Source organism: Ahaetulla prasina, chromosome 1 (genome assembly GCF_028640845.1).
Source record: "Ahaetulla prasina isolate Xishuangbanna chromosome 1, ASM2864084v1, whole genome shotgun sequence".
NCBI lineage: Eukaryota > Metazoa > Chordata > Lepidosauria > Squamata > Colubridae > Ahaetulla > Ahaetulla prasina.
Genome location: NC_080539.1, coordinates 152628777 through 152641089, shown reverse-complemented (window position 1 = coordinate 152641089; position 12313 = coordinate 152628777). Strand labels below are relative to the sequence as shown.

The window sequence follows — 12313 nt, the reverse complement described above, 5'->3', positions numbered from 1 at the left end:
TTTTATTGACAAAACTACTATTTGTGATGATTTCATTAAACCAATATTTCTTTTATTTAGTTCTTGCTGTCTTGTATAATTTTTTTAAATGGGCAAATTGTATTGCTGTATATTTTTATTTATTAAATCCATAATGTCAACTTTTTTTCAGATTTAACACAAGGAAGTTTACATCTTAAAATCACCATAGAATACAAAAGCACCTAGATGAAAATTAAATTAAGCCACAAGTTGGAAAAAATAAGTAGTAAAAATTGTATAGAGTTACGAAAATACTTACAAATCTAAATAAATAATGATAATTAGATGTTTAGTTTAGACAACTGAAGATCTAAAAAGAGAATGCTTTTAAACCAGAAACGTTGGTTGGTTTTATTTGTAAATAAACAGAGATAATGGCTGCATTAGAATATAGCATTAATCATGGATCAGCATTAAGTGGGTAGGTTGCTGTAAGCCTCATGCTTGCATCCTCCCTCCCTCTCTGAAATATTAAGAGGCAGCAATGGGCAGTCTTGCAAGTTGCATAAACTAGCGAATTTCTTATAATAGGTATATCCATTTTTTTAGCTCATGCAGAAGCATTAAGAATTTGGGAGTCTTTAATGAACAGCAGGAAGTTGCTGTGCTCTCATGAAATCTGAATCATTTCATTTAAATAATTTTTCAGTTCTCCACAGCCCTGTAATAGTGTAGTCTCTTGCCACTTAAATCTGGACAATCATTAGATAGCAGCAGAGAGTTAACATTTTCATGATTCTTTGCTCCCAGTTATCAGTCATCTGATTATATGGAGACATGTACGTTGGCTCTACTCACTGTTTTAAATCAATCTTAGTTTACATTTCCAGTTGTGTGGTTTCTTTCCCCTTCTGTTCAATGGTGTCTGATTCTTGGAAAGTGCCTGGACAAGTCTCTGTAGTTTTCTTGGCAAAGTTTTTTTAAGTGGCTTGCCATTGCCTCTTTCCTAGGGCTAAGAGAAAGTGACTGGCCCAAGGTCACCCAGCTGGCTTTGCTTAAGATGGGACTAGGACTCAGCCTCTGTTTCTAACTTGAGGCCTTAATCACTACCCCAAACTGGTTGTCAAGCAGGGGTGAAATGCTCCTGGTTCGGACCGGCTCGCGCGATCCGGTAGCGATGGCAGCTGCTGGTTCGGAGGACCGGTAGCAAAAATCCCTGGCCCCGCTCCCCTGCCTCTGCTGAGCCGCACCATCAGCAGCGGGTTTTTTTTTTTTTTTGCTGGCTGAGGAACTCTTGGATTTGAAGTCCAAAATAAAATAAAATAAAATAATAAAATAAAATAAAATAAAATAAAATAATAAAATAAAATAAAATAAAATAAAATATTTGTGCAGCTTTCTGAGATTTGGTGTGTTTCTGTAGTGTTTCACTCTAACTACACAAGCACACAAAATCTCAGAAAGCTGTATGTGGCATTTTGTATGTGTGTGTGTGTGTGTTGTGTGTGTGTAAAGTGTGAAAGTTGGTTTTTGAGCTTTTTGTGGCTTTGTGAAGTGTGAAGTGCAGCTGCTTTTACATTGTGCGTGAGTCAGTTGTGTTGTGTTGTGTTGTGTGTGTGCAAAGTGTGAAAGTTGGTTTTTGGTACCTCTTATTGTTTTTTATACTTTGTTTATTATTTTTATTATTTATTGTTATTGGCCACACCCACCCAGTCATCTGACCAAGCCACGCCCACAGAACCGGTAGGGAAAATTTTTTAGATTTCACCCCTGTTGTCAAGCTATATTACAACATGCTTAAAATTACATATGATTATTAGAGGTGGGACAGAAACATACACTAGGAGTTTGACATTGTTTTGTTTCAGTTAATTAAGATTAAATCATAGTCTTTCTAATTCAAAGGTACAAGAAATAGCACTTTTTCATGATATGCTAAACCATGTTTTTATTTGGCCTAGCTCGTCATCTGAAAACAGATAGTGGAAGCGATCACGGTTAAGATTGAGTCTGTAGCCATGGCATGTTTTGATTAGCTTGCTTGATCTGAACATGAAAACAAGGAATAATGGCAATCTTTTCATTAAATAGCATTTAGACCTTGAAGAAAATAGCCTGATGATTGAATGGCTTCTGTTCATGCACAGAACAGCCTTTTTCCCCTAAAGTGAATCAAAATTCTGAATCATCTCAGTCATCTGGATATAATAATCTGATTAGGAAATCTGGACTGATAACTCTGTTCCAGTCTATGCCCATCGTAGCTTAATCACAAAGAGGATCAGAATGCTGGCAAAGTGTCCTCTCAAATCCCTGCTAGCATCAGTTGCTCTTATTGTTTGGCCTCAGATTGCAATTACTTCTCTTCATGACTATCCTGCAAAAAGAGAGAGAGAAAGAGAAAGAGAGAAAGAGAGCGCTCAAATGTGTCTGCGGTTCTTGCAGCAGCCCCAATGGGTTACCCTTTTCTTTCTTGCTCATGCGCAGGAATGTTCCGAAAGGAGGAAGAACTGTCACCATCACAGCGATGCTTAGCCGTGAGGTAAGTGCTTCTCTGTTTTAATGTCGACGGCTGCCTCAGATTCCATCTGTCAGTCAGCCTTTCAGCAGCTTTGCAGGAGACAGATGCATTTGGATTCCATGCATTTGGGTGCTTTCCATCTTTTTTTACAATAATATGAAGAAAGCCATCGTAAGCACTTTGGGCCAAATTAAACAAAGCAGCATAAAGGCAAACTAAATAACTACTCGGTGTGCTACAAGTAGTCATCGACTTACGACCACAACTGAGACCAGAATTTTAGTTGTTAAGCAGGGCAATTGTTAACCTGATCACTGCTGTTGTTAAATGAATCACGTAGTCATTAAGCAAATCTGGTTTCCCTTGACTCCGCTTGTTGTGAGCAGGGCTGGGAAGGTTGCAAATGTCAATGACGTAGCCTTGGTACACTGCAAGCATCGTAAATACATGCCATTTTGATCATGCGACTGTAGGGATGCTTCAACAGTTCTAAGATCAAGGACCAGTTATAAATCACTTTTTTTCAGGCCACTGTAACTTCAAATGGTCACTAAAACAATGGTTGTAAGTCGAGGACTACCTGTAGTAACGCTGAAGAAAGATCAATTTGCATTTCATTGTTGGAGTGTGACTCACATGTCCTTGTTTTATTGAAGTAAATTTCTAGTAACATGCTACTGAATTAATCTGGATTTCCTGGGTTTTCTCCAGTAAAGAGAAATCAGATTGCCTAATGAATTACATACCATACTGTGCCTATTATATCCAAGGAGGAAAACCTGTGGGCTCTCCAGAGTGATGAACCATGACTACCATTGGCTAAAACTGATTGAGATTGTTTAATTCAGCAATCTTTGTTACGGCCACAAATTTTCCATTCCTGCTTGATCTTTTGACTAAGTACAGGATCCTTTATCGACAACTAATCAACTAGTTTTGAATCCGAACTTTTTTATCTATGAAGTTTTCTGTCAGCCAGTTCATAACAATCACTGTATGGTATTAATATTATTTTGTAGCAGAGTTCTTGTTACTAAAATAGAGGTAAAATCTCACCAGCTGCTTGTCTTTGAATTACAGACGCATGCCAAGTCTACTGGAATATTTAAGTTACAACTGTAATTTCATGGGTATCCTGGCAGGCCCATTATGCTCTTATAAAGACTATATTACTTTCATTGAAGGCAGATCATATCAACTGACTCAGTCGGAAGCAAATGGGAAAGAAGAAATAAAATACGAACAAACAGACCCCTCCCCAAATGTAAGATCTATTGTTATTGCGATGGTGCTGCTGTGTTTGCATGGGAAGTCTAGTTTGCATTCTGCATTTCTCACAGGCATAAATCTCAAGCTGTATCTGGATCATTTTCATAAATGACATAGTTCTCCCTTCCATAATCAAGCACTGAGTTCATCTAAAGGTCAATATTCTCCATAGATACTTAATTTTGAACCTTGTAGGCTGTGGAAAGCTTGGGACTTGTGTTTATTTCATCCCACGTATTGCCATCAAAACTATCAGTAAAAAAATCAATGCAAGTTGCTTTTATTTCTCTAACTTTTGCTGGTATTTGATTTTCATTCAATAAGCACGGCCTTAATTTTGTAGACTTTTCATTCCTCTGGTAGTGTTTCTAAGACATCTTAGATATCCCATTGAACTTGAAACTAAATTTTAAAACAAGAACCAAAAGATATTTACAGAGTTTAATTTAAAAATCACACTTGGATATAAAATATAAACAATAAATATCTTGTTTATTTGTTCCTCATTTAATTATTAATTAAAAGCGCTGCACAGCATTTCAGATTCAAAGGCGAAATGCAATTTAAAGTGCATATGGATGCTCATCTGCCAGGACCTTCTTCAAGACCTTGAATTTTTTTTCTGGGCTCAGATGGCTGCCTTCTTCAATTATGCCCAGGGAGAAAAAATAACATTTGGAATTGTTTTCATCATTTGAGCTATTCTGTATACTCCAAATCATATTTTTCTCTTGAAATCTGAAACTTTAATTAACCATATGTTTAATTAAATATATACAGGTAGATCTCAACTTATGACTTGTCACATAGCGACCATTTGAAGTTGTGATGGACTAACCAGAAGGTACTAACAACCTGGATTCAAAGTTCTGATGGAAGGAATCCCCTGTGGTCGTGTGATCACATTTTGGACGCTTGGCCACTGACCTGCATTTAAGGCCATTAGAACATCCCATGATCATGTGACCACAATTTATGACATTTCTTCCTGGAAACTGCTGTTTACTTCCTGTTTCCAGCAAAAAAAAAAAAAAGCCACTGCAGACAGTGGGTTCATTTAACGACTGTGACTTTGAGGAATGACTACTGTGATTCGCTTAATAACCAAATATGGTAAAATTGGGTCAGTCTCATGATGACTCAGTTAACAATCAGCACAACTTATCAATTGTGTAAATCCCAGGCTCAATTATGATTGCAAGTCGGGAATGATCTGTATTTAAATCAAAAGCCTGTCTCCTCTGACTTTCTTCCTCCAATTACTATTTATAAACTTGATTTAGTTTTTCTTAGCTGAAGTCTTTGCTCAGCTTTGCTTAAAACATACCTTCAATTAGGATTTCTCTCTGAAAAGAGGCTTTTGCCTCCCTTAAAAGAGCCATGCTGAAGATTCTGGATTTAGCCTTGGATGCTTCCTTACAAGATGAGATTATAACAATTTCTTTAGACATGTTTTATTTTTTATTTTTTTTAAAACTAAGCATCCTTTCATCCCCTTCTTTTTGGTTTTTTTCCCTCTCCCTTTCTAGGTTCTCATAGTGCTGTGTGACTTCTTCTCAAGTCCACAAGTATGCTTTCCAGCATTCCCCCTTCTTCTCTCAAATTCTTTTCTACCCACTATTAGCCATTTCTGAAGACTAGTCCGGCCTATTTATTTTCTGTTAGCTGCATACTTTGGTTAGCAATATCAAGCAACATTAAGGGATTCCCCTTCCATTATTTTTTAGTCAAGGATGAAGAGAAGTTATTTTATAGTGATGTGCAAACACTGGTTTAGTAATCGCTGATAAGTATAAATGCCAGTTGTATTAAATTTCACAGCCATAAACCACTAAACATTCTGCAATTGTTAGCTATTGTAAACACTTCCTCATACGCTGTCAAGTTTGCGATGGTTACAGGCATTAGATGCACTTCTGCGTCATTGCTTTAAGATGAAGTATATCATCATTTTATAGAACAAATAACTAATTTTAACCCTGAATATCTCTGTACATTAAACAAAAATGCATTTTCTCAAGGAACAGCAATTAATCAAAAGCAGTTTCATATGGCACCATTTCATTTTAAACAAGAATTTCATGAATATGGATATGTAATATGAATGTGGAGAAATAAATATTATTTGTAATGTCTTAAAACCTATAAGCTTGTAATTCCGGGACTTGTGTCCAAAACATTAAGTTTACCACATGACAAGTTTTTTTAAAAAAAAATGTCTTGTGTTGCAAGCCCTTATAATGCTAAATCCAACCCAGTCTCTGCTATTTTAAGAAGCTTTATTTTAACAATAACTTATAATTAAAAAAATACTTAATGAAATAGTGTGGCACTGCACTTTGTAATGAAAGGAAAATAATGAAATTATTTACTTTGCATTATCATTCTCCAGGGCTATCATATATACTTGTAGTATTTGAAAGCAAGCATCATTATTTTTCATAATACTCTGTAATAATTGTCATAAAAATGCATTCTTAGTTTAGATTTAAATGGAAAATCAAACAGGCATTTTATTTGTAGTTTAAATGAAAACTTCAATCCATGTTAAGATTCTTATGGCATAAAAATTGTAACATCATTTTAGTATATTTAAATGTTCAGTAAAAAGTTATTTGTGCAGCCATGGGTTGGTTTATCAGAATGCTCTCTGTGAAGCCACAAAATGTTATATTTTGAGTCAAAAATGCTATTGAAAAAATATGATTTATTTATGATGTATTCAATTCAGGTAGTCCTTGACTTATGGGCATAACAGAGCCCAAAATTTCTGTTGTTGAGTGAGATAGTTTTTAAGTGAGTTTTGCCCATTTTACAACATTTCTTACCACAGTTGCTAAATAGAACAGAAAAGAGTTGGAAGGGACCAATCCCCTGCTCAGGCAGGAAACCCTATATCATTTCAGACAAATAGTTGTCCAATCTCTTCTTTAAAACTTCCAGGGTTGGAGAATCCACAACTTCTGGAGGTTGAAATGAAGCACTACAGTTGTTAAGTTAGTAACACAGTTGTTAAGTGAATCTGGATTCCCTATTGACTTTGCTTGACAGAAGATTGCAAAAGGTAATCATGTGACCCTGGGACACTGAAACCATCATAAATAGGAGTCAGTTGCCAAGTGTCTGAATTCTGATCATGTGTCCGTAGGATGATGCAATGGTTTTAAGTCACTTATTTCAGTACTGTTTTAACTTTGAATGGTCACTAAATGAAATGTTGTAAGTCGAAGGCTATCTGTATTACAATCAAAATTAATTGATATTTTGAAGCAGATAACAGTTTATTTTAGCATAATGGGGGTAACTGTGCACAAATCTTCCAGTATCTGACTTGAATGATAAAGGAAATTTATTTACCCCCCCAAAAGTTGCACTTTACATGTTCTGATCCACCCAAATTTACTTGTAATTAAGTAACTTTTCACTGAATGATCAGTGCACTTATTCCAAATGAAGGATGCACAGAATAGCAATGTTCTACAGTTGCAGAACTGCAGCACTATTTTATTTTAATTTAATTAATTGGTACAACCACCCTTTTCTTAAACACTTATTGAATAGGGTGGCTGATAGAATTTAAGATGTGGATGCAAAATAATAATAGATAAAACAACAAAAGCCAAAATGTTTTGGATGCTGTTTTTCTGCACGTTGTTTTAATAAAATGACCTCTTTATAGTTGTTTTGTTAAAGTTTAGATAGGATTTTCATTTTTTATTTCATAGGGTTCTATTTTTCTTCATACATTCAAATAATGTTTTTTGATAAAACATTGACAATTTTTAAATGCTTTTTTTTTTTTAACTTGCAATTCCTCTCCCATTTGGTTGATCCTGATTTGGGGCAATAAAAATATATTTCCCTCTTTCCTTCATTCCTTGGAAAAGCTTGCATGTTTCCCAACAGAGAGAGGATTTAAACAACAACAGCAACAAGAAGAATACTTTCCAAACTGATGTAACTAATGCATCCCATGGATGTTGAGTCACAAAATGTCACTATAGTCTGCTGTGCACCAGACTATCCATGGCATTAAGATTCTGCTTTCACCTTTCCTACAGCCAATATTCAAACAAATTGGTTGGCTGCTTTCTTATATTAAAAGTGAAGATGATGATATGTTGGTTTTATTTATTGGCAAGTTTCTACTCACAGAAGCCAAAAAAGTGAAATTTTAGAATGTCATTCTCAGTTCTGACTTCAAATATAAAAATTGTTTTGATTCCTAATATAAACAAATAATGATAAATGGGTGATGTTTACTTCCTCTCTATAAAGATTTATTAGAAAATGCTGGTGTATAAATAAGTGCATCTATCAGTGAGGATCTATAAATAACACTATTTTAAAATGTGATTTAATTACTCAGGACAGGTAAGGTTTTTCTTCATTGTATTGCTTATTTGCTTAACATATTTTGTGGTTTATGCCGCCTTAGCTTTCTGACATTAAACAAAACTGTGTGCTCTTGACCCATTCCCAATGGTGTTAAGAGAAACCTGGCTGTCCTTCATAGTGTATTATGTGCTTTGGGGAAACCCTTTGAATGGTGCGGCTCTTGACTTTCTGCATTTTCCCTTCGCAATTTGCAGTTTTATATGGTTATATAAAAGTTTCACTTCTGCTTTCTGTTGCTGAAACCCTTGTGTAAAATAGGGTGGGGTATTATTATTTTTTTTGCTGAATTCTCATGCTGGTTTAAAAATCAAAGAATACACGAAGACATTTTTAGATTAAGTTTAAATTTCTTGCACCATGAGGATCAGCAAATGGGAAGCTCTAGTTGAAAGAACAGTGTCCTGCCTAATCTAATAAGCTTCCTTTTTTTGGTTTGAATTTCATTTCTGTAACATAAAATTAACGAATGCCTCTTTTCCTTTTGTTAGGTGCATGATACAAGTTTAAAATAACATCGTCTATTTGCTAATTGCATGTTAATTGAACACTAGCCAACATTTTAAAGTGATTTATTTCATATCTCACTCCTATTATACCTTTTTACAAGCTATCATTTGTTGGTGCTCAAAGTTGGTGTCAACTGTCTGAAATTATTGTCTATCTTCGTAAGTTTCTTCTTCTTACAGCTTTCAGCTACTGTTATATTCCCATGTTCCTATGGAACAAATTCCCTTTGCTTCTGGCTTCATATAAATATTTTTGGCTCTTGATTCCTTGCAGTTTAATCATCAGTATTTAATGAATCCAAGCACAACAAGCTTTATTACACTTGGAAGATTTTACTGAACTAATGACATTTTCTGAGGAGGCAACCAACCATTGAAATGGTTTAATTAAAACATTATTTAATTAATTCAGTCATTAAGAGCCTGAGTGGGTTCTCTCCAGTGAAGTGAGTGGGCTCTCTCCAGTGGGCTGACGGTTAGTTACCGTATTTCAGCTGATTTCAGTGAGATGCAAAATTGAGGCACCTGATGTAAGCACTTCACTGAACTAATTTCTAAAAGAAGAAATATTGTAAAACAGATACCACATGGTACAATAGCTTTCCCCAACTTGCTGCCCTCCAGATCTATTGACCATACAACCTCTTCAATCCCAAACTAGGAAAATTAATTATGGGAATTGTAGTCAACATAGCAGGAGAGTGTATTACATTGGGAATGAATGATAGGAGCTAATAACTTAAGTGGAAGTTCATGAATTAGAACTAGGGTTAGGCAATACTTTAGATCCCAGCACAGTCATGAATTTATTGTCAACATTAAACAAGACAAAAAAATACCCTTTCCATATAAATAGTTTATTATTAAATATTGACATACATAGTTGAAATAATGGTATAACAGAAATAAAAGTATTTGATACATTGATTATCATGTTCATCACTATTATTCATCTTTATTTATAAAGAAAATGAAAACGGATGAGTTCAGCAGGGACCTAAAAACAGATTTCTTGTGTCCTGTTGCCAAATATACTGTATATAGTATATACCCTTCATTTTTCTAATCTAAAGATAACAGTACTTGACACAGAAAAGAAAAAAGGAAGTGGCCCTCTTACATTCAATTACAAATGAAAATGAGGCAACTGCAAATGTACATTATTTATTAATTTTACAATATTTAATGGTCCCCTCCCCCCAAGTTCTGGGTAGGGTACAAGAAAGTCAACATGAAAATATAAGACCCAGCACAATCAATTAAAATAATGGCATCGGTAAACAGTACAGAAACATGATCACAATTGCCCATAAATAAATCATCTGAAGAGCCAAATGGATGCTGGGACACACCCTTTTGGCTTGTTTGGGAAATGTTGCTGGTGCTGGGAACATTCAGCTCTCTTGTGGGAGAGTATTCAACAGAAAGGGAGCTGCTACAGAGAAAGTGTGTGCCAGTCCACATCTCATGTGCCTCACAGAGGAGATTTGCAATCGACCCTCTGTAAAAGGCCAGATTTAAGGACAGGCAGATTTAACTCTGGTAAATACAACACAATGCGGTGCCTTAAAGCACTTGAATAACCAGCCCTTTTGATTGGGTCTGGAAATCTAGCAGCCAATGCAGCATTTTAAAGATTCAGATTATTCTCATATGTCAGGAGTATCTTGTTAGAAGTATGACTGTATGTTTTGTGCTAGCTGTAGCTTTTACTGATGATCCAAGTCTTACCTCCCCCCACCCCCGGGAGAGTTTATTTCACAATACAAGGACCACCACAGAAAACCCCATTTCTTGGTTGGGAACCCTCAGCATCCTAACTAAAATGAGCAAATACATATTAATTCTACCAGAAAGTGAACTACTTCCATGTTTTAAAAGAGTAGTCTATCTAGAGCTCTCTTTTCTGGAGCAGAATATAAATTCAGTGAATGAAAAGATACATGGATATCAGTTCTGAGTTTCTCGTGGGAATGGCAGTTAGAGTTACCAAAGTAAACGATTTCCCCATCAATAAGTAGAATTTTTCTATGAACAATTGTTCTTAAATTGAAACATTGTAGACAACCTTTTATCATTTTATGAGGTTGCTCTTCTAAATTATCTCCTCCAGGAAGCAAATGTCTTTTTAGAGCAGGCAGGTGTATATTTTATGTATGATACTAAATATAATGATACATTTTCTATAGTAATTTGAAATTTCTAACAAATTGATTGGCATAGTGATTCAATAATGTAATCTGCAAAATTATTGTATGTGGGTGTGAGGGTTATATTCATGGGCATGTATTAGTTTACTGTACTGCTGTAGTTATTTGTAGCTGTTTGCTGATCCAATATTTTAGTTGAGCAAAAGATATTGTCTCTATTAACCTTGTATAGAGACAAGAACTTCTTGAAGTGGAATATACCGTATATTTAGAATTTGAGGGAGGGTTTGATATTATGCCATCAGAAATTACAGTGGCGGAATTACAGAAAATGGCTGCTTTGTTAAACATATCAAAACAAACATTGACAAAATATATATTCCATACAGCCTGCTGATGAAACTTACCTTCTACATGAACCTTGCTTCATTTTAAAATTGTATTCCATTGTGGAATTACCTAAAATGCTGCTTGCATTTTTGTTACCATGAATTACTGTTTCATAAATTAAGGCTCACAATCCTGATTTCTCATAAATTAACTCATAAAGTATCTTCTGGGATCAATTATTAATCTTGAATAATCTCTCTGATAAAACATTTAGCTACCGTATTTTTCAGACTATAAGACCCTCCGGACTATAAGATGCACCTAGCTTTTGAGGAGGAAAACAAGAAAAAAAAATCTGCCTCTGTCTCCCAGCAATTTGCCTCCTTACAGCAAACAGCAAACAGCCTGGTCAGCTTCAGCACAGCCTGATTTAGCATGAGCAGCTGATTGGTGGTTGGATCTGCCTCCCAGAATACTGCCGATCAGATGTTCCAGGCTGCAGGGCATCATTGCCGCCACCTATCACTGCCTCCTTGCGCTCTGTTTTTGGCCTCGGTGCATCCCATTTTCGGCCCATTCCATGGGTCGCCGCTGCTGCCGCCTATCTCCACCTCCTGGAATGGGCTGAAAACGGGACGTGTGGAGGCCAAAAATGGGACGCGCAGAGGCTGAAAATGGGACGTGAGGAAGTGGTGATAGGTGGCGATGGGCAGTGACAGTGATGGGTGGAGCCTGGAACAGTTGGTCAGCAGTATTCTGGAGGCAGATCCAACCTCCAATTAACTGCTTGTGCTAAATCAGGCTGTGCTGAAGCTGACCAGGCTGTTGCTGTTTGCTGCATGGAGGCAAATTGCTGGGAGGCAGCGGCCAAAGGGTGGGAGCCAGTGGGGGGCGGGGCTTCGGCAACATTTGCTCTGTAAAATGCACAGACATTTCTACCCATTTTTGGGGGAGGGATGCGTCTTATAGACCAAAAAATACAGTGATTTCTAGAAATAAAACAACTTTTGTTCAAAATATATTGTTAACTCCTCCAAATAAAATGTTCTCCTTTTCTTAAAATTTTCTTTATATGGTTGCTATTGAATTTAATTATCCATTTATAAATCCTATCAGTTACATATTTGTTCTGTATATTTGCAGTTGGACGTTTTATTTTCTTTGCTGGATTTGCCAGT

The 12313-nt window shown here is 36.0% G+C and overlaps 1 protein-coding gene across 4 annotated transcripts in view; it reads left to right on the top strand.

The window, feature by feature from the left end:
* Positions 1-12313, top strand: part of MBOAT2 (membrane bound O-acyltransferase domain containing 2) — a 110282-nt gene that overhangs the window by 77623 nt on the left and 20346 nt on the right. For all 4 annotated transcript variants that reach the window (XM_058178122.1, XM_058178144.1, XM_058178135.1 and 1 more), the window contains 2 exons: positions 2449-2503; positions 3563-3746. In XM_058178122.1, coding sequence (XP_058034105.1) covers positions 2449-2503; positions 3563-3746 — 239 coding nt within the window. The remainder of the gene's footprint in view (positions 1-2448; positions 2504-3562; positions 3747-12313) is intronic.